Below are 23,318 nucleotides of genomic sequence, written 5' to 3' on the forward strand. Positions count from 1 at the left end.
TTACTTTTCTTTTTTTTTTTTTTAAGTCAAATCAATAGGGCATTTCAGAAAAATCTAGTCAGCTGTCCCATTCCCCTCTTTGACCACCACTCCCCCTGCAAAGATACCTGCAGGATTTCTCTACTAGAAATGGGTGGTTTACCAACCACCGTTTCTGGACTAAATTGTGGAGAAAATTCAAGATGCTGCAATACCAAGTAAGGCAGAGGTTCTCAACCTTTTTCTTTCTGAGCCTCCCCCCCCGAACATGCGATTAAAAACTCCACGGCCCACCTGTGCCACAACAACTGGTTTTCTGCATATAAAAGCCAGGACCTGTGTTAGTAGGTAGCAAGCAGGGCAATTGCCTGGGGCCCCATGCCATAGGGGCCCATGCCAAGCTGCATTGCTCAGGCTTCAGCTTCTTCCCGGGTGGCGGGGCTCAGGACCCTGGGCTTCAGGTACTGAACATTCTCTATTCCCCATGAAGTCTTCAGGAGCTTAGAGCACTCAGCACCTTGCAGGAAACTGAGGTGAGCAGTCCTGGTGCAAATAGCAGCTTTATCCATCTGCGTTGGGAGTTGCACCAAGCAAACTACACTGGTAGCTAGCGCTGATAGGTCAAATCAGTGTAGATGAGGCCTCAAGTCACAGCAGATCAGAGTGCCACATTTAGAAATGATATAAGAAGGGCTTGATTGTTCATGATAGCAGTGGAATTTTTTCACTTGTAGGTCACATGCTCAGGTCTGGCTAATAGTGGCTGAAAGTCATTATTCACCACCTGAGAGACAGGGACCAATAAAAGAGATTACCTCACCCGCCTTGTCTCTCTGATACCCTGGGACCAACAACACTGCATACATTATTACCCACCTGAAGTACATTTTTAGGCTCAATACATTTTTTAATGAACAGGTTTCCACAGCACAGTTGGCACAAATTGGTCTCCATGTTTTCAGTCTCAGCAGAGGGGCAAAGGGTCCAGTGAATCTGAAGACTCCATTACCTCTTTTCCGTAGAAGTAGTTCCTCTAGGTCCAGTTGAAGCACATCAGTGGAAAAGAGGTCTCCTGAGGTCTCTTCCAGCCCTAATCTATGAGAGGCTGAGGGAACTTGGGTTATTTAGTCTGCAGAAGAGAAGAGTGAGGGGGGATCTGATAGCAGCCTTCGGCTACCTGAAGGGGGGTTCCAAAGAAGATGAAGCTCAGCTGTTCTCAGTGGTGGCAGATGACAGAACGAGGAGTAATGGTCTCAAGTTGCAGTGGGGGAGGTCTAGGTTGGATATTAGGAAAAACTATTTCACTAGGAGGGTGGTGAAGCACTGGAACTATTTCATCAGGGAGGTGATGGAATCTCCATCCTTAGAGGTTTTTAAGGCCTGGCTTGACAAAGCCTTGGCTGGGATGATTTAGTTGGTGTTGGTCCTGCTTTGAGCAGGGGGTTGGACTAGATGACCTCCTGAGGTCTCTTCCAACCCTAGATTCTATGAATCTATGAAGCCTGCGCTATACCAGTTCTGTGGATTCAGGACTCTGATATCTTGTCAATCAGTATGGCATATGCTTAAAAACAAGGAAGGGTGCAATATCTGAGCTGTCTCTTTCCTTACTATTTCAGCAGCCTTGTGCTAGTGTATCATTGGTGTTAAGCAGGACAGTCCCCTGCTGGAATGTGAAATTTATCATTTAGGAGATGGCATTCTGATGACACAGTGTAAACTTACCACACTGGAATTCTGTCCTGCTTTGAAAGACATTGCTCTTTAATGAGCTGCTTTTTTAAAGGATTACTCAAATGGTATTACTTGTATTTGACATACAGAAAGAAGAAAGACAGAACAAACCTTTCACTGAACAGCGGGGTCTGAAAGCCGTGGTTTTAAAATATTTATAGATTTGGACCAAAAGCATTTATAGCAATACCTGTGTGTGTAGAGTGGCCATTTAAGAAATTATATGAATTACATAGTGAATTAAATTGATTACCATTCTTTTTCATAGGCATTAAGGACTGACATTTTAAAGTGTGCTGAATTTCTGCTGTTCTTTAGTATCTACCAGCTGAAAACAGGGCCCTGGAATGTCCAAACACCTCACGTAATGTTACATAAAATTGATCAAACAGAGTGACTAATTTCCATTTGAAAAGTGGCATTCATCTAGCATTCCTAAAATCTTGTCTCCAGTCGGGAGCTATAGGAATCTTGCAGTTTATGCAATTGCTATGCATGAAGTATGACTCATCCTCCCCTCCAGGGCTGTATGCTGTGATAATCTCTTTGCAGATGCATACTAAGCAGGTGGCTGTTGAGGGTGACAAATTCCCTTTCCCTGCTTCTTTTGTTGCAAATGTCATATTTTGGGGGAGGGATTTTCTGGCCCCAGATATTTTCTTATGGCTTTCCTAAAAATGGTTTTACTGCTTCAAATAACCATAATTGAAAGAGCCACTGTGTTCTTGGGATCAGAAGTGTGCAAGAGTGATGGATTAAATGAAAGGATTTAAGTGAAAAGTAAATGGAAAACAATAGAGATTAGGGTATTTTGAACCTCATAGGAGTTGGAATTTGTTCTGTTAATGTATTTTTATTGGATGTTCACCTTTCTGATGTTTGTGCATGTTTTTAATTAGGCAGCAATACGGAAAGAACTGAATGAATTTAAAAGCACAGAAATGGAAGTACATGAGGAAAGTCGACAGTTTACAAGGTGAGTAAAAGTACCTTTTGGCGTAAAGCCAATGAGAGGTGAATGTATTAGTCTCTGCCTTTCCCAAGTCCTCTAGAGTTATGCTGTAATTAATTCCTTGACTGGTGGGATTTCCCAGTGTTGCTGATGTGATCACTGAAACCACATAATTGATATGGCAATGAGGGTAACCAGAATTGAACAGATTTTAAATGGAACAGATTGCTTATGAAATCTGAAAAATAATCCTTTCATACATTTTATTGGATTCAGCATGTCCCAGATGAAATTCACAGTCTGCATGTGTGGGAGGAGAGGCCTGCTTCCATAGAACCACTGCATATGAAAGTATGTGTTAGTGGGTGCTTTGGGACACTGGAACTAAGCTAGCAGTCTAGCAAACTTCACAAAGTCCATTCCCATTCTGGAGAACTTCCTAACAATTGCCAGAGCTCCTAGCAATCTTTAGGAAATTTGCCAGATTCAGACATTCCATTCTAACATACCTAATTTGACACAAATAACGTTTTAATATGCATCTCTGTTTGGACCTGTGCCGTAGATCTCACCAAGATATTTCAAATAAGCCTCGTTTGAAGTATTCAGGATACGTTATCTTGCAGCTAGGATGTGGCAAAAAAAAAAACTAAAAGAATTTTCGAACTATGATTAATACCTGTCTTTCTTAAATCCCATATCTTTAAAAGGGCATGTCTAAATAACCTTAAATTTGGTCTAAAAATAGTTTGCTGGTTACAGATCAAACAAAACAAATGTGAAGCTAATAGGAGTTTTAGTGTGGATTTTAAATTAGGGATCAGAAGGTACCAACAGTGTAAACCAATTTTGCACTCAAGCTACTACAACTCCATAAGGATTACTCAATATAGTGTTATTGTATTAATAATAAACAAGGCCCTGATATTTTTAAAACCACTATCTAATTATCAAATAGATCATTATAGAGAAAGTGGTATCCTTTATTTAGGTCCCCTAACAATTCCCATTATAATTATTTTTTCTGACAGTTTTTTGAGGAGCTCTCATGTCTCTATGATTTGCAGCAGGATTTTGAAATTTGACAGAGGGTTATTCCAGAGGTCAGGTGTGTGCTTTTTTGCTGTCCCCATAAAAAGCTGTTCTGATTTATCCAAATTCTAAGCTTCTGAAGATTGCATTTAGCAGTCTGCATTATGCTCAGTAGAGCTTGCTGCTAAAATCATTCAACCAGTGCTTGATTTGTAATGAAAAAGATGCAGGGGCTCAAGCAATTTTTTTACATTCATAACAGATGCAGCGAGCCTACAGGTGCTAGGGCTATGAACTGCCAGGCCCAGAGGTGCCGGGGCTCAGCCCTGGCAAGCCCTACCACAAATTAAACCCTGCATTCACCATTGCATACACCATGCTCCCCTAATCTGCAGCAAGGGAGATTTTGGTTAGATATTAGGAAAATGTTCTAACTAGAAGGATAGCTTAGTACTGGAATAGGTTATCAAGAGAGGTTGTGGACTAGATGACCTCTCGAGGTCCCTTCCAGCCATACATTTCTATGATTCTATAAAAACTGAACCTTCAGATAAAACACACACAAAAATTGATCCATAACTGGGTCCCTTCCTCCCACTGCTATTGCTGCCACCACTCCGTGATTGTGTGTGATCCTGTAGCTAGTCTCAAACACACGGGGTTCTTTCCTGAGACCCGCCAAGCTCCCCGCGGCCCCTCCCAAGCGTGCCGTGTCCCCAGCCTACCTCCAGGCCAGGGGTGGGAAAACTATGGCCCCGGGCTGGATCCGGCCCCGGGCTGGATCCAGCCCCTCTGGGCTTTGGATCTGGCCCGTGGATTTGCCAACCCCGTGGTGCTGAGGGCCCCACACTGCTCCGGGAAACGGTGGGCACCGCTTCCCTACGACCAGGGCGGAAGGGGGAGAGGAGAACTCCGTGAGATGTTTTTTGCCTGTGGTTACCTCCCCTGAAGCTCCCATTGGCTGGGAACGGGGAAGCGCAGCTAATGGGAGCTTCGAGGGAGGTACCCGCAGACAAGAACAGCTCACGGAGTTATCTGCTCCCCCTCCGCCCGGGGCCGCAGGGACAGGGTGCCCACCGCTTCCTGGAGCGAAGCAGCACAGGGCCAAGGTCAGGACAGGCAGGCAGGCGCCCCTGCCACCCCAAAGCCGCTCAAGGTAAGCGGCACCAGGCGAGAACCCGACCCCTCCTGCACCCCTCCCCCCAACTCCCTGCCCTGAGCCCTCTGCCACACCCCACACCCCTCCTGCACCCCAACTCCCTGCTCTGAGCCCCCTGCTGCACCCCAGGGGTGGGGGTGGTGTGCGGGGGCAGCTGGGAGGGGGTGATGCGGCTCTCGAGCCAACTACGAGTCCTCATGTGGCCCTCCTGGTGATTTGAGTTTGAGACCCCTGAGCTATACTGTATCAGAATGCATACTCACAGTGAGGCTGAATTGGTCTAAATGATCAACTTTAATTCTGGCATTTCCTAATTTTTGAGTGCTTGACTTTACAACTTTAATCATCTTTTAAAATAAGGTTTTTAATGTAATTATAATAACACCTAGCACTTCAATGCAGTTTATAAACATGAACTAATTGATTCTCATAACACCGCATAAAGCAGGTAAGGAAACATTGTCATTTTTACAAATGGAAAAACTGAGCCAAGGATTATAACCATACATACAGTTAGGGATTAGAACCCAGTGTTTTGCTTAGACTATTAGAAAATGCCCATAACGAATATGGATACAGATCACTAGGCCAAGTGCATAACTCGTGTATCTCCATTTGGCTCCCTGTGTCTTGTATTCCTTGTATTTGTTAGTCTTTAGGATATGTAAAAATACAGGTTTAGAAAAGTGCAATATAAAGTAAATTGCAAGAGACTATTCTGTGCTATGAACTGATACAATTGAAATTTAACTCCTTGATTACATCATTACAAATTATATGGCAAAATTAGCACATATTTGTACAAGAGACACCAAAGAGGAACTTGGAAGCGTTTCTCACCAACACTGAAAACAGTAGTTGATGGACACAGATTGCAGTAGGATTCTCAGAAGCTGGGCCCAGAGGTCTGAAGCGATCCAATACTGCAGCAACTCAGTGAGAAAGGTATTTAGGGGAGGGGCTTGAAACAGGGATGCCAATCCTATCCATCGTGCACGTAACCAGTGAGTCCAGGTGGTCCTCAAGGAGCTACTACCTGAGGAAGACTCGGCCCCAAAGTGTCCCCTCCCTGTTAGAATCATAGAATATTAGGGTTGGAAGAGACCTCAGGAGGTCATCTAGTCCAACACCTTGCTCAAAGCAGGACCAACCCCAACTAAATCATCCCAGCCAGGGCTTTGTCAAGCCAGGCCTTAAAAACCTCTAAGGATGGAGATTCCACCACCTCCCTAGATAACCCATTCCAGTGCTTCACCACCCTCTTAGTGAAATAGTGTTTCCTAATATCCAACCTAGACATCCCCCACTGCAACTCAAGACCACTGCTCCTTGTTCTGTCATCTGCCGCCACTGAGAACAGCCGAGCTCCATCCTCTTTGGAACCCCCTGTCAGGTAGTTGAAAGCAGCCATCAAATCCCCACTCACTCTTCTCAGACTAAATAAGCCAAGTTCCCTCAGCCTCTCTGCCTAAGTCATGTGCCCCAGCCCCCTAATCATTTTCGTTGCTCTCCACTGGACTCTCTCCAATTTGTCTACATCCTTTCTGTAGAGGGGTGGGGCCCAAAACTGGACACTGTACTCCGTGTGCGGCCTCACCAGTGCCGAATAGAGGGGAATAATCACTTCCCTTGATCTGCTGGCAATGCTCCTACTAATACAGCCCAGTATGCCATTGGCCTTCTTGGCAATGAGGGCACACTGCCGACTCATATCCAGCTTCTTATCCACTGTAATCCCCAGGTCCTTTTCTGCAGAACTGCCACTTAGCCAGTCGGTCCCCAGCCTGTAGCGGTGCATGGGATTCTTCCATGCTAAGTGCAGGACTCTGCACTTGTCCTTGTTGAACCTAATCAGATTTCTTTTGGCCCAATCCTGCAATTTATCTAGGTCACTCTGGACCCTATCCCTACCCTCCAGCATATCTATCTCTCCCCACAGCTCAGTGTCATCCGCGAACTTGCTGAGGGTGCAATCTGTCCCATTGTCCAGATCATTAATGAAGATATTGAACAAAATCGGCCCCAGCACTGACCCCTGGGGCACTCTGCTTAATGCCGGCTGCCAACTAGACATCGAGCCGTTGATCACTACCCGTTGAGCCCAACAATCTAGCCCGACAACCTAGCCAATCTAGTTTCTATCCAACTTATCGTCCATTCATCCAGCACATACTTCTTTAACTTGCTGGCAAGAATACTGTGGGAGACCATGTCAAAAGCTTTGCTAAAGTCAAGGTATATCACGTCCACTGCATTCCCCATATTCACAGAGCCAGTTATCTCATCATAGAAGGCAATCAGGTTGGTCAGGCATGACTTACCCTTGGTCAATCCATGCTGATTGTTCCTGATCACCTTCCTCTCCTCCAAGTGCTTCAAAATGGATTCCTAGAAGACCTGCTTCATGATTTTTCTGGGGACTGAGGTGAGTCTGTAGTTCTCTAAATTCTCCTCCTTCCCTTTTTTAAAGATGGGCACTATATTTGCCTTTTTTTCAATCGTCTGGGACCTCCCCCAAGCACCACGAGTTTTCAAAGATAATGGCCAATGGCTCTGTAATCACATCAGCCAACTCCCTCAGCACCCTCAGATGCAGCACATCCGGCCCCATGGACTTGTGCATGTCCAGCTTTTCTAAATAGTCCTTAACCTGTTCTTTCACCACTGAGGGCAGCTCACCTCCTCCCCATACTGTGCTGCCCAGTGCAGCAGCTTGGGGGCTGACCTTGTCTGTGCAGAACGAGGCAAAAAAAGCATTGAGTACTTCAGCTTTTTCCTCATCATCTGTCACTAGATTGCCTCCCCCATTCAGTAAGGGTCCCACACTTTCCCTGACCACCTTCTTGTTGCTAACGTACCTGTAGAAACCCTTCTTGTTACCCTTCACATCCCTTGCTAGCTGCAACTCCAGTTTTGCTTTGGCCTTCCTGATTACATCCCTGTATGCTTGAACAATATTTTTATTCTCCTCCCAAGTCATCTGTCCAAGTTTCCACTTCTTGTAAGCTTCCTTTTTGAGTTTAAGCTCACAGATTTCATCGTTAAGTCAAGCTGGTCGCCTGCCATATTCGCTATTCTTTCTGCACATCGGGATGGTTTGTTCCTGCACCCTCAATAAGGCTTCTTTGAAATAAAGCCAGCTCTCCTGGACTCCTTTCCCCCTCATATTAGCCTCCCAGGGGATCCTGCCCATCAGTTCCCTCTGTTCTCTCTGATTGGCCTGTGAGAGGAAGGAGTAATTACACTGAAGTCAGTGGAGTAACACTAGAGAAAAACCTTTGCGGTTAAGAGCAGAATCAAGCACAGATGTTGTAGGATTGCAATTCTGGGAGAAAGGAAAGAGCTTCAATCTCCTCAAGGCCCTGTTGTTAAAAGGAATGTAACTCATGTAGGTCACTAATAACATTGGACTGAAAAAGCAAAAGTAGGCTTAGGTCTAATAGTATCGTGGGCAAGTGACTCTGCGGCATAGAATGAATTATTCATTTAAAAGAAAAAAGAACTATTTAAGAAATACAAATTAAAAGTGAGTTGCAGCCTGCAGCTAGTCAGAACAGATTTGCTCATAAAATTCAGTGGTAGGATGAGAAGACAAAGGAGCTACTTTCTATAGGTTATTATTAATCTGTTTTTACAGTTCTTTTGCCTTACCCAGATTTAACACTGAGCTTTGGATACACAATAAAGAGAAAAGCTTTGACATTTATTTGTCTACAAAGTATAATGGCCAAAGCCTTCCTTTTAGTCATGATAATGTAGCCTGATTCCTTGTGTAATTACACTAATTAGGTCATTTTAGATGTACACCTAAGAAAGTGAATTCCTAAATGTACAGTATTTTATTAACAGAATAATTTACCAATTTGTAAACATTCAGATTTGGGAAGACAACATAGTGTATATTTATACAGTGCTATGTGTTATTTTTAAAAAGTCTCACCCTCACATGAGTTTCATCATTCAACCTCTGCAGTCATTAGACACCATTCTAATTAATATAAATACTAAAATCACACATCTGCCTTTGCAAATCAGTATAACATCAGCTAGTTATCCACCTGCTTAACATGCAAATACTGGGTTTTGCAGATAAACCCATTGTGCCCATACTTTAAAAAGTGACCCTATATATAACTATGAATTATATTATATTGCAGTAGAGTGTAGCTTGTTTTCTCTTGCCTTGAAATATCCCTCTATATCAGAAGAAAACATATAATCATATCTACCCAAAATTTAATATTTTGCCTGCACTGGATGAATTATTCTCAATATAGTATTTTTATATTTTCCATGCGTGTGTATACATTTTGAAACTATTTAAACAGAAATTCATATCCTTGATGATAGGTTATATTACCAGGTCCTGGTGCTCTTCTAATGCTTTATCTGGCATAACTGACTGAACTAATAAGAAGATAATATTGTGCAAGTGCAAAGTATCTTTCATCCTAAGATCTCAAAGCAACATGCAAAGATGTTTAAGTATTGTTATCCCCCTTTTACAGATAAGGAAGCAGACTTAAAAGTAATGACCTGTTTTTCAGAGATGCTAAGCTTTTCTGATTCCCAATCAGTTGTTTCAAACATGAGACACAATTGATCTAGTTTGGATCTCATTTACATCAGTGAAAATCAGGAACAGCTCTGTTAAGTCAATGGAAATAAATAGGTGTGAAATCAGAACCAGGCTCAATGCCATCATCTGATGAAACAATAACACTTATAACTTTTTATTTGATTTTAATGTTTCAGGTTTCATCGTCCATAATTGTTTGACTGTATCCCATACTTCACACCCCAGTTTCCTTTGGGAAAATCATTGCATCATGAAGACCTGAGATTGCACTGGCACTTGAACAAGCGTGAGTGCGTGTTACAGCTTACTCTGAGGATAATGGCGAACGTGGCCCTCATCTTGATTAGAGAACAAGAGATTTGACTGGGACCAGAACCTAGGGAAAGTGGGAGTAGCATTCCATTTTAACTAAGCAATGTCTTGATGGTAAGAGAGATTATGGTTCTGTGGCTAGCTCACACAGAGATGTTGATATTTTTTCATCAAAGCTTGAGAAGACAGGAAGAGCTGAAGACAATCGTTTGACAGCCTGTGGCCAGGAACTCATCAGACTTCACATCATGGTGACTGAGTGTAATTGTGGGTACAGTGGGAACACAGAGAGAGGTGGGCAGGGAAAGAGACTTCACCTGTAAGTTAACAGAAAAAAGAACAAACTGATAGTAAGTTCTTTGTGAAACTGGTTTAATTATATATTTGGATGGCGGGAGGAAAAAATTTGTAAATCTGGGAGTTTGAGCAACTGTGTGTGTGTTTTCTAGAGACCTCAGCCTGTCCTAGCAAGACAGTAAGCCACCAAGTCCTCATTTCATCAGTACTTTAGTGAAGTACAGTAATTTTTGTGGTACCAGTGAACCTACTTGCCAGAAAATATTCTTGTTATAATTCAGATATATTTTTTAAAATTCTGAAAAGCATGCTTAAAGAAAATACATTGAGTATTCATATAGCACAGCTAAATATGGTTGGTGATTTTTTAATACAATTACACCTTGGATTCTCCATGATGATGCATCAGAATTACACAAGTAGGTTTCAAAGGACAAATAACGAGAAACTGTGAGTGCAATGAAAGGATTCATGTTTTGAAACACTCTTCTTTTGCCTGTCACTCACGTTGTTGTCAAAGTAGTGGCACCAATATCTCTGTGAACTATGGCAGACAGTATTGACAATCATGACATTCTAATTTGACTCCAAAATTAGAACTGAAATTGGCCATGAATTTGCATATAAGTAGGTTTGGAAAGTGGTTAACAATGTGACTTTAAGAGTAACATTAGATGGATCCCTTGGATTGCTTCTAGAAAGAATTAACATGTGGATCAATACATCTTCATCAAGGGCCTTGTAAAAGCTACAGAAAATCCTTAGTGTCCACAGCCTGTTTTTGTTGTATGTGAAGAATGCTTATTAACTCATAACTTCTGAAATTGCATTTGTGAATACAATACTATTAAAATCAAATGGTATGGAGCGTGAAAGGCAATATATGTTTTTGTTATGTCAGCCCTAAGGCCTATTACAAGCCTTTGGCATTGTTTACACTAAAAAATTCTCTGTCTTATATTGGCACTTATTTATCCTTTGGTTTATGTACACAATGATTTTTCTGGGCCTAGAGTACACATAAACATACATGTAATGCAGTATTACAGTATATATACTATTTATCCTTTTTTATATGTGTACATAAAAGACAAAAATAAATTGTAATTATGTGCCCTGTTTAGTTTTTAATTATGAAAGCTAAGTATTTTTTCAGGCAATAAAAGGTCTGTGCAGAGTGATTTTTACCTCAGATTCTGCAATAGGTTCTTGAGGAGTGTTTTTAATTTATAAAATTAAAGATTGTCATTTTAGATGTCAGCCTAAAGGCGGAATGCAATTTAGTGGCTAAAATTAGATCTCACTCTTTACTGATATTTACAACAAGAACAGGTTTGCCTAAGTGGGATGTATTATTTTTGTAAAGGGCAATCAAGTAATAGCAGAGTGCTTGCCATGAGCTGGCTTTCTGTTTATTTTTAAATAGATTGATTTAAACATTTTAAGGAAATAGGTTGATAGAACCTTTTAAGAACACTTTAATTTTGGTAAAAATCCTACAAAATGCAGAGTATGAACTCAAAAATATCAATAATTAGTAAAACATCCAACTACAAGCTTGTAGCAAATAAAAATAATCAGCATCATTCTGCCTCTTACTGGAATCAATTAGGTGTATTAAAAATAGAATTAGTAGGAAACAATTCAGCTTCTGCAATGCCATCATTTTGTAACTATGGAAGCAGCATTTTTACATCAAGGAAGCAATGAAAATGCATACCACACTAAATCATACAGATATGTGCAAGCCATTAGTTGTACTTGTGACAGCATTCCTATTATAATCCCTTATTTTCAGGGTTTAAAACCCAGCCATAAAACTGTACCCTGGATTAAAGCTTGGCAAAACAATACTTCTCCAGAGACTATTTTTTTTTGTTTGTTTGTTGCCAAATTTTGAAGAAAGTGTGGAGTGCAAAATAGCGTAGAAGTTTACTATTTTGACATTGAACAATATAATTTGAGGTTTTTGTTTCAAAAAAATTAAATGGGACAACTGACAGGTCCTTAATACGACCTAATCACTTTGATAGTTTAAAAAAAAATTACCGAGGGATTAAATTTAGAAAAGTGGCTATGACATATGTCCTGTAAGAATTTTCACAAATGTGTGGCCTGACTCTGCAAATGCTATGCAGGATAGTAGTCCCATTGATATCACTGTGTGAGTAATGACTACCCATGTAAGTTAAAGCCAGCAGGACTGGGAATTTAGGGCCCCCTTGTACTCTCAGTGAAATCAGTGGTGGGCTTTGCCATTGAGAACATATGCCATTTTATATATTTGACTACTAGGAGCTACTGTGGCCTTCACTGTTAAAATAAGGTACAAACTATGGCCCTAATTCAACAAAGTACTTATCCACATGCTTAAAATGGGATAAAGGAAGTTGACCTCAGTAGGACTTATGCACACACTTAAGTGCTTTGCTTAATTAGAACTTACAACATGTTTATGTATGATATACATACACGTTTAACCCTGTACATATATTTTATATATTGTAAATAGCAACGGGTTTGGAGGACAAAAGCTGTAAAGTATTGACCAAGCGATAGACAAGTTAATGAGATTGTGATACATTGTAGTGTTTGATGAGGCAAGTTTGCTTTTTCTTGCTGAGCTGCACAGCTTCAGATTTCAGATATGTCTCTTGGTCCTTTGTACAGGTTGCCTCAGAGTCTTTTTCAAATCGCTGTCGTGGAAAGGAATATGGTGCGTATCTAAGCCCCAGAGGGGCTGGCAGCATGCAACTCAGCAGGAAATAATCACAAGTACTGTAACATGAGGCCTAGGGGGGAGAAACTGGTTGGGGAGGGTCAACATGGCAGTCCCTACAGCAGAAAATGAGAGGGAAAAAAGGTGAAAAAGTTCCCACCCCGGTGCCAAACACAATCCAATTAGCTGAAATGGGTAATGTGATCAATGTTAGTTTGAACTTCTGTCCAGATAGACAATTAATACAAATCTATTTTAGGACACTTGACCATGGCTTAGGTACCTGTATTGTGTTCAGCAATCCAAGTGGACATAAATATATATACAGACACACTCAGTAGACTGGAGTAACCATTTCAAAATTATTGGATATATAATAGACTCAGGTCTCAGTCTTGCATTTGTCTTGCACCCAGACAACCCACTGTATTGTACTTGAGGGTACACAGGATTGGGTCCTTAATAAAATCCTAAACGCTTATGTACAAAGCAGAGTGAAATGTCTGAAGGAGTCACTCCGGCCTCTTAGATGACATTTGTATCTCCTTATGGGTGAACTGAGAAACTTATAAAAATGGTATAAAATCCTAAATAATTAATAAGAAATACATGTAGACTTAAAAATTAAACTTGTTTTAAGACAAGATACCTAGAAGCTAAAAATAATTTTGGACAGAGATTGTAGGTCTAAGTCTGTTAGGGCCAATCCTGCAGCACTACCAGGGACAGAGATTACTGCCATGAAATCAATGAGCTTACTTGCCGTAATAAGACATACAGTGGGTTTACAGGGGAGGTAAGTGTTTGAAGGATCAGGCACTTACCTAGAAACACCAAAGTTCAAAGTTCCATGTGTGCTCTCCTATAGTTGACACTATGAACTCCTAAAGCAGTGCAAAAACTTAAGGCCATGCCCTGCCCTGCTTTAGTGAAGCTTACGTCAATTATTACAAAAGAAATACTGAACTCGCTCATTGGCAGCTACAAATCTTTTCAGATCAACTCTAAAGAATATTTTTTTCTTTAAAATCAAATGAAAGCTGTGACCCAAACTTAAAAAAATCCTAAGGTAGATGCCCTTTCTGAACTCACTTTCATCAGTATTCCATCTTCAATAGAATTGCTTCATAGACAAGTCTTGTCAACATTTATGCTACATCCATGTTAAGGAACCTGCTTACAACATAGTTGTCCCTCAACCTAATTACAAACCTGGTCTAATCAAGGATTTAGCATGAATAAAAACGTATTTACAGCTAAGTCTATATTACAGTATATGGGAAAACCAGAGTACCAATCCAGCATCCATTGAAGTCAATGGAAAGAATTCCCTTCACTTTGGTAGACACTAGAGCCCGTCCCATGTTTGTAATCATGTTGGTGACCAAATGTGTTGTAATCAGATGCCCTGACATGATTGTCTCTGTGTAGTATAGATATAGAGCTTTATGCTGCTGTATCACAATCTGGCCTTTTGTCCTTAATTTCCACTTTAGTACTTTTATCAGATAGTATCATGAGTTAAAGGTTTATGCTGTATCCATCAGCACAGTGATTGTCCTGGCGCAAAACAACTGCATCATTTAATGCTTTAACACCCTTTTTATTTGTATCTCAAGGAGTTAAACCTTTGCAGCTGCTGTAAATCAAAATTAAGATGTTCTCAGGGTGAAAAACAAATTTGCCTCCTGCCTTTAGGAGCCACCAGATTTAGCTCTACTGTTGTTGATATTGGTATTTTTATTGTACAATGCACAGTGCAATACTCACTGCTGGGACTTAAAAACTAGCTTTTGGAGGACAAGAATGGTATTTAGGAAACCAGTTGTGAAAGATGTTTTTAGGTTGCTAGTGAAAATATTTTGAAGAATAAAATAAAAAGGAAGGAAAATAAATCCCCTTGAATAGCTTAAATTGTCTGCTTAGAAATAGGCATCTGAAAAATCTTATGAAAATATAGATATAGATCAAGAGGGAGAGATGCAGTAGAAAAAACAAACTTCAATATAATATTATGGCAGGTTTCTATTTATTAATTTTAATGAATGAGGTCATGTTTTATTATGTCAATCTCTATATCTTGTTCCAGAACTTTAATGAAAATATAGCTCATGTGAGCTACTTGTAGCAATGCAAGAAAGTTGTTTTTATACCAGTAGGTTTCTTTGTGTGTTTGTTTTTTTGTTTTTCCATCTAGAAGCTAAATACTGTATTGGGTAGGAACAAAGGGATTAATGATATTCTATGCCTGTCTTTACTCTATCATTATTTCTTGATTCACCATCTTGCAATACTATGTCAAATTTAACCATGGTTAAGTATTGTTATAATAGAGTAAAATGATGCTGAACATATCTTCTTCCTTTTGCTATTCTGTGTGGTGGTATTTTGATTTGTAAATTTGTGTAAATTTTTGAATTAAAGAAACGTGTTTTGGACAGTTATTTTAATTGGTATGATTTTGAGCCACACAACAACATCTGTGACTTAAATGCATTGTTTTGATGGACAGCCAGGTGTACCGGTTTTTTTGATATAGCAAAAGCTAATTTAATATTTCCATTAAAATAGAGGTTATGAATTTTTATTTTTCTTAAAGAGAAAAAGAATTCTATTTGCAGCAAAATGTTAAATCTAGGCAAGTTGATGGATAGGCATGGACATTGCTGTACATTGAAGAACCAACAGTTTTGTGCCACTTGCCAATTTTTTTCTTTACTGACCAATTGCTCTGGCTATTAGCATAGCCTGGCAGTATCAATATGTCATTGTGTTGCAGACCTAGTACACTGGACTTTCAAGATAAAGTATTCTCTGATGCAGAACTGAAGTGCACCACAGTTAGGGCTTGATACTGCAAATTTTTGCTCATGTGACTCTTTCCATTGAAGTCCACTGGGACACTTCAAAGGAATGCCTCCCTTGCAAGGGGTTTGCCGGGTTAGCCAAGCATTAAAACAATAGACAGGAATAAAACCTACTATGTGCAACATCCAACTAGAGCTAGTGATAGAGTTCCTACAGGGGCTGATCGGGCTTTCATTGAAGTCAATGGGAGTTTTGCCATCTGCTTCTTGAAACAGATTAGGGCCCATAGTCAAATCTTGGCTCCACTGAAGGTTTTGTCATTGATTTCATTGCGATCAGGATTTCACTTGCAGACTATAATTGAGGTTGTCATTATATGTATTGTATTATATATACAATCAAGGTTGTTATCTATATCAACAGACACTAGGACAGTGCTGACACTTCACTTTATTATTATTATTAGTTGGATTAAAAACACAAACAAAACATGCTCAGTTGCGCTCAAAGTATCCTGCCTGAATTTCACCAAAGTTCAATACTTAAAACTCTAAAGGAAGAAGCAAACAACATTCCAGGATTGATTTTCCCCTTCCTTGCGAGTTGTGTAGTCATTGGTATCTATGCCAAGTAGGTGTAAAATGTCACCAGTTCAGAACTGTGGCATTTTACACTCATTTTGCACAGCTATAAGAGACCATACAAAGTGCAAAGCAATGGAGAATCAAACAATCAAGTCTTAAACTTATACAGAGTACTTTATATCATTGTGATTGTAAAGTAAAGACATGTATGCCTCCCTTTGTATCGTAACAGCTTTGGTTAGTGACTGACTATGGCAACTTTGATGAAAATCTCAGACCAAATGAATGACTTTATCATTTCCAGTGACTAATCCAATACTCCATATTACACAGGTGTATTGATATCTGCAAATGTAAATAACTGGAACTACACATTAATTAATAGCACAGTTTCTTCTTGGTTCTTGATCTGTTCTGCAGTATATATTTTCCACTACTGTCATCAGAAAAGAGTATGTATTACCTTTTTTTATACAGTACCCATCTTTCCTTTGTGTTTATGCTGTTATTTAACAGTGTTCTGCCTAGTTGTACAATATTGTAGGATACTTTGCTGTGCACAGTTTCAAGTGCCTTAGAAAACTGTTTAGCTCTTATATATATAAATATATATAAAATGAAAAAATTACCTCAATAAAACTGTTAGGAAACACAAACATTTTCTTCTTGAATTTGTAGTAACTACATATGCAAATGTAATGGATCTGGTTTCTGATAGGCCTTACTTTGTAGGAAGTTTACCTCTGATGGTTGTCTTAAAAGTGACTTTACTGCAGATGAGGGGGTTCATTTTCCCACACATACTAAGTGAAATTATCTTTCTGGTCTCCATTTTAATTTTTGGAAGCTCCTCACACATCTTTGATTTGACAGCTCTTCTGTAGATAGTTCTGCCCATTAAAAGCTGTGCTCAGTCACTCTGATGAGTTAATATTTAGATAGTATGATTATATTCAACTGAATTGAGGGGCAATATTCTACTCTCAGTTTCACTAGTTTTATATCCGTTTGACTCCCTCCACTGACTTTAGTCAAGTAACTCTTGATTTACATCAATGTCAGAGCAGAATTAAGCCCCCGGTATTTAACTTGGCAATGTTTATCTGAACTGCATAAGAGCTCACGGAAGACCACTGCATGCCTGCCACTCTTTTGACATTTCAGAAGCAGCAGCATTCATTAGATGACTGCAAGAGAAAGAACAACTCTATGCTTATGAGCATGGCATTAGTATTATTGCAAGAGTTAGCAAAACAATTACTTAGCAAAACAATTTCCTTAAATGGATTTGTCTCAGAACAGGCTGTTTCTTGATGATGTATATGAGAAATGTATACTTAGCAACCTTATTCTCATCTTTTTTGCACTGAAGTAAACTATAATAAAGTTAAGAGTTTCTCTGAATTTAACTGAAATCAGAAAATGGGCCAGTATACTTGAGGTTTTATTATACTAATAGTACATATTTTTTTTACCCATAAGGAGTAATACATACAATGGAGGAAATGTCTACTTCCCCCTCCAATTAATTATGTATGTATTTGAAGTTTAGGTTTTTAAAGTAATCTATCAAGTTAAAAAATAGAAAATTATGCATATGAACTACCCCAAAATGTTATTTTACGAGCCACTGCTACAGTCAGGAAACCCTCCGGAGCTAGATGCTTTTAATATTGAACCTTCTGCACTGTTAAGCAGAAGGGAACTTGCACCCACAAATGGTGTTTGGAAGAAGGCCAGGAAGAGCGTAATGCCATGCTCCTTCTTTCTTGAAACCTCTGTGCTGCATTCAGACTACAACTGGTGAAGGAAAAAGGATGGGGGGGACAGGGGGCACAGTGATCCTGGCAAGTCTAGATATTCATCAGTGAGGCCAAATGTAACAACTGTAGTAACTTGCAGTACACTGCTTCCTCTTCTACTTTGTGAAACACCCCTCCGCACACACACCCTAATGCCCATCATGAAGGGAGGCTCCAAAGAGAGCCAGCAGTAGCAATAGCACGCTGGTAGCACGCTCCAAAAGGAGTAGCACTTCTACGGTATGCAGAGAGAATACAGGCAGCAAGGCCATATTTGCTAACACTTGTAATATTTTCTTGGGACAATTCTGAAGAGCCCCAGCTCTAGGAGCAGCAAAGGAAATGAAGGGGGTTGTGTGCAAATCCTGGGGAAACTTAAGGTGATTTGAATATAAGTATCAATGCTCAAGCTTCAAAAGGTTGTGGCTGGGTAGGGTTATTGTACATACAGTAGAAAGACACTATTCGGAGGGATGGTCCTGACTGGCTAGCTAGAGATTGAGTTGCAGGGCAGTTATGAATGGTAGGGTTTATTAAGGGAAGACAGTTAATCTGGGTGCAGAAGAAACACAGCGGGAAGACAGTGAATGTGGAGAGAGTTGATTTAATGGGGATGGGGAACACTCGGAGACAGTGGAATATGGGCAGGGATCACACAAAGGTGGCAGTGGGGTATCCTAAACCTCCCCAATTTGCAAGAGAGAAACAGAAGAGGCCCAGCTGCTACAGAGCATGCAGGATATGCTATCCGGCGACACCTTGTGAGAGATGGGCCTACTGTTCCGCCCTGAAAATGTTGGGGCTAGGGAGAGGGCACGTCACTAGCCACCCCTTCCCCCCTCCTCCTCCCCAAAAGACAACTACTAGTAAGGAGGAGAAGGAGCCTGTTAGGGAAGGACAAGGTCTCCATGAGTTCAGGCTGCTTTGCTGAAGCCCAACTCTTTGGGACATTGAGAATTGAAAGGTTCATATGGAAGTTGCAAAAAACTCCCCAGGTGTGAACAGCACACTCCATTCCAGCAACTCCAGCTCTAGGTTCCTTTCTGTTTGTTATACCAGGAAATTTGCTTTAGATGTTGGCACCTAAATCAGAGTTGCCAACTCTGACAACATTATTGGGAGTCTTGTGATTGAACAGACTTTGGCAGGGAGGAGGGGTTTGGGTTTTTTAAAGCCTTTTACCATTTCAAAAACTGTGAGGCTTCTCTTGCAAGGTTTTACCCTTATTCACCATGGCCACCATGCTGAATAAGGCCAGCATGCCCTCTGGGTCACAGATTGGACAGGGGCCTGAGGGGACAGGGGAATGTGTGGTGTGGGAGAGTGACCGATGGGCAGGCTTGGGATGGAGAGGCAGAGATGTCGAATGTGAGCATTAGGAAACTGAAAAGAAGGGAAAGGAAAATATAAAGGGGTGGATATAGCGAGCAGATGAGGGAAGGGTGACTGCTGGGACTGGGAGAAGGGACTGGAGAAGAAAAGAATGATGCCTTCCTCATCCCAGGGATTAAGTGAGTGTAAGTAGAGCCCGTGGCCTAGCAGGCAGGAGGGTGGCCTGCATTTTTGTATGTGCATTTTGTGTACATGTAAAATTGAATTTTGAATCTCATATGACCACACACTGGTGGAGGCAGCTGAATTCCCCCTAAAGTTTAACAATTAAAAGGCAGTCCAAACACCAGTGTAATTTAAGTATTATTTCTATTTCATTATTTCAAAACAAATCTCCTAATTTATTATTTGGATTACAGTTTCACCCAGAGGCTCCATCCAAGATTTGGCTCCCATTGTGCTAGGCGCTACACAAACACATAGTAAGAGATAGTTCCTGCCCCAAAGATTTTACACTATAAGACCAAACAAAGCGTGGAAGAGGAAATGGAGGCAACACAGAGATGTGAAGTGCCCAAGATGCAAATATGACTGAAAGTTACAAGCTAAGCAGGGATTAGAACCCAGTTCTCCTAACTTCCAAGGCAAAACCCTACCCCCTAAACCGTGATTTTGGGGGTTAAATCATTATTTTGAACATTTAGGGTTGGCCATATTGCAGTAATAAGGCTGAGAAGCAGAAACAGTGAGGTGGGTTGCACTTTCTCCTGTAGTGTGTGAGCCTGAAAATCCTTATTTTAGCAATAGTCATTATTCACACAAGTAGTCCTATTGAATTCTTGCCAAAGGACTTGCAAAATCAGGTCCCTAGTTTGTGAGCTCCTTCAGAGCAGGTCCTGTGGCTCCTCTGTGATCTGTATAGCATCAACTATAGTCACCTCCCAATAAATAACAGTAATACAGGAGCTATTATAAAATCATTACCAGACAAAACACAGTATCAAATCAAATTAGTTAATCCATTTCCATAAAGCTGAATATCTCCCAGTGAAGAGAGCACATAGCATACTAAATCATGGTAATGCTTCCAGACTTCAGAAAGTATCAACAGAGTAAAAAGAGAGAATATGTGTAAGCTTATGAAGTTCTGGTGACACCTACTGAAAAATACTGAAATACACCCGAAAGATAATTCAACCGGTATTAATAATTCCCAGGTGCATATATAAAGTAGCAGATATGTAAACATTTATTCAAAATTAAGAATGGTCATCTCTTTGTTTGCAACAACTAACATTCTTTTATTCTCTCTAGACACATGAAAGGTAAAAAATTCTTCCACTTTCCTTAGGGGCATGCTGTGTGTGCACACATAAATCATATACAGAGACATTATTATCAGTAGGGCAGGAGATAACTCATTATCCAAAATGGGTCAGGAATACCAGTAATAAAGGTAACATAGTTAGGAGTTGGATTGAGCCTTTAAACTCAGTCCTGAACATGGGATGGTATGGTAACTATGCTGGGAAAGAACTGTGCTTAGGGTGATTGCAGCAAAGGGGTCCCTCAGAGACTGACAGCAAGGGAGAGCCAGATGCTCCCTGATGGGCGGAACCCGGAAGGCCTAGGCCGCCACGCTAGAAGCAGAAGGGCAGGTCTGGAACAGGAAGTATAAGAGGTGGGCCCAGCAGCTCAGTTGAGCAGGAGCTACTGAGGGAGGCAGATGCTTCCAGCTTGCTGCTGGAGCTGGAACCCATGGAAGACTTTGGCTGTCCTGAAGAGACCGCCAAGGTACCAGGACTGCCACTTGCAGTGTACCCAGGGGAGATGGAGGACAATCCTTGGGCACAGGTACACCTGAGGGGGAGAATAGGAAGCAGCCCAGGGGAACCAGACTACCGTCGGCTGGGGGAGGCAGTACTCCACTTTCTTAGGTCAGGAGGCCTGCGCTCCATGGGTGCTCAACCCTCTGCCAGCGCCCTAGACTATTTGCTGGGTGTTCAACCCCCTGCTGCAGCTGGAAGGACCACTTGAATCAGGTGGCAGCTATCCTGAGGCCCCTAAAGGGATCAGGTCTCACCGCAACCCCCAAGATGTGCTGGATCAAGTGGAAAGAGACAACCTACCTCGGTTGCACCTTGGGGCGAGGTATGTTATCCCCCCTACTTGGGAAGGTGCAGGCTCTCCAAGACCACCTAACCCCAACCACTAAAAACAGTTCCTGGCGTTGGTGGGATATTACTGGCGCTTTGTACCTGACTTTGCCACAATTGCTGCCCCCTTAAATAATCTGCTTGCCAAAGACCAACTGCAGCCATCCAGGTGGTCCTGACTGTGAGAAAGCATTCCGGGCATTGAAGGACCACCTGTGCCAAGAACCATGTTATATACCCAAACTTTAGATGCAGTTTCATTGTCCAAACCGATGCCTTGGCAGTGGGACTGGGAGCTATCCTCTCCCAGGACATAGTTGGGGAGGAACACTCAGCCCTCTTTATTAGCCGGAAGCTATACCCATGAGAACGAAACTATTCGGTGATCAAAAAGATGCCCTAGCTGTCAAATGGGCAGCAGGGGCCCTCTGATATTACCTCCTTGGGACCCCCTTTGTAGTGGTAACTGACCACGCCCTCCCCACTGCCCCGAGATGGCTCCAACAAATGAAGGACACCAATGCCCAATTACAGCGATGGTATCTGGCCTTGCAGCCATTCACCTTTACTGTATAACGTCGAGCCAGTAAGAAGCATGCCAACACGGATGCCTTGTTGCGGCTGGGGGAAGGGAACCTACCAGCCCTGGAGACGTGTTAAAGGTGTCAAAGGGGAGTGGTGTCCTTCAGAGACTGACTGCGAGGGAGAGCCAGATGCCCCCTGGTGGGCGGAACCAAGAAGGCCTAGGCCGCCACGCTGGAAGCACGGGACAGGAATGGGAAGTACAAGAGGCAGGCCCTGCAGCTCAGTTGAACAGAAGCCGCCGAGAGAGGCAGACGCTTCTAGCTGCTGCTGGAGCTGGAACCCACGGAAGACATCAGCTGTCCTGATGAGACCGCCCAGGACTACCTGACACTGAGGAGTTACTAGGACTGCTGCTCGCAGTGCACCCAGGAGACTTGGAGGACGACCCTTGGACACAGGTATACCTAAGGGGGAGTATAGGAAGCAGCCTAGGGGAACCACACTACCATCTGGCTGTGGTGCTGCCAGAGATTCCCCACTGACAGAGTGATCTGTTCACAGAGTGAACAGATCACTCTGCTGCTGTTTGGGCTCTGGGCCAGGACACAGTGGACTTGGGCAGACCCATGTTCCCCCTGCCATCCCACCCCTGGGGTGGCAGTAGTCCCTGTCCTTAGGTCAGGAGGCCTGCGCTCCATGGGTGCTCAACCCCCTGCTAGCGCCCTAGACTGCTTGCTGGGGTCCCCGCCTTGGCTGAGGGCCTGGGCCCCCTGAACCACTCGCAGCTACCCGGCCTAAGGGTTAAAGCCTTTGACTGTGGGGTGCCCTACCCTGGCTGAGGTCCTTGGCCCCTGAACTATTTGCATCCCTACCCTATCAATGGGTTGGGGCCGGAGACTGCGAACTTCCCCATTTACTTAAGCTGTTTCAGGACCGTGTGTAGCAACCAGTGTAGCAATGGGGAGGTGGCCTCAGGGGTGTGTAGCAATGGGGGTAGTGTGCAGGCAACCAGGGGGCAGGGCCAAGCGGGAGGGGATATCATAAGAACAGCCATAATGGGTCTGACCAAAGGTCCATCCAACCCAGTATCCTGTCTACCGACAGTGGCCAATGCCAGGTGCCCCAGAGGGAGTGAACCTAACAGGTCATGATCAAGTGATTTCTCTCCTGCCATCCACCTCCACCTTCTGACAGACAGAGGCTAGGGACACCATTCCTTACCCATCCTTGCTAATAGCCATTAATGGACTTAACCTTCATGAATTTATCCAGTTCTCTCTTAAACCCTGTTATAGTCCTAGCCTTCACAACCTTCTCAGGCAAGGAGTTCCACAGGTTGACTGTGAGC

The 23,318-nt window shown here is 42.0% G+C and overlaps 1 protein-coding gene across 5 annotated transcripts in view; it reads left to right on the plus strand.

The window, feature by feature from the left end:
- Positions 1-16,811, plus strand: part of PHACTR2 (phosphatase and actin regulator 2) — a 225,636-nt gene extending 208,825 nt beyond the window's left edge. For all 5 annotated transcript variants that reach the window (XM_075126787.1, XM_048844344.2, XM_048844347.2 and 2 more), the window contains 2 exons: positions 2,613-2,689; positions 9,612-16,811. In XM_075126787.1, coding sequence (XP_074982888.1) covers positions 2,613-2,689; positions 9,612-9,627 — 93 coding nt within the window. In that variant the 3' untranslated portion in view covers positions 9,628-16,811. The remainder of the gene's footprint in view (positions 1-2,612; positions 2,690-9,611) is intronic.
- Positions 16,812-23,318: the final 6,507 nt, after the last annotated feature.

The sequence above is a fragment of the Caretta caretta genome, chromosome 3 (assembly GCF_965140235.1).
Source record: "Caretta caretta isolate rCarCar2 chromosome 3, rCarCar1.hap1, whole genome shotgun sequence".
NCBI classification, from domain to species: Eukaryota; Metazoa; Chordata; order Testudines; family Cheloniidae; genus Caretta; species Caretta caretta.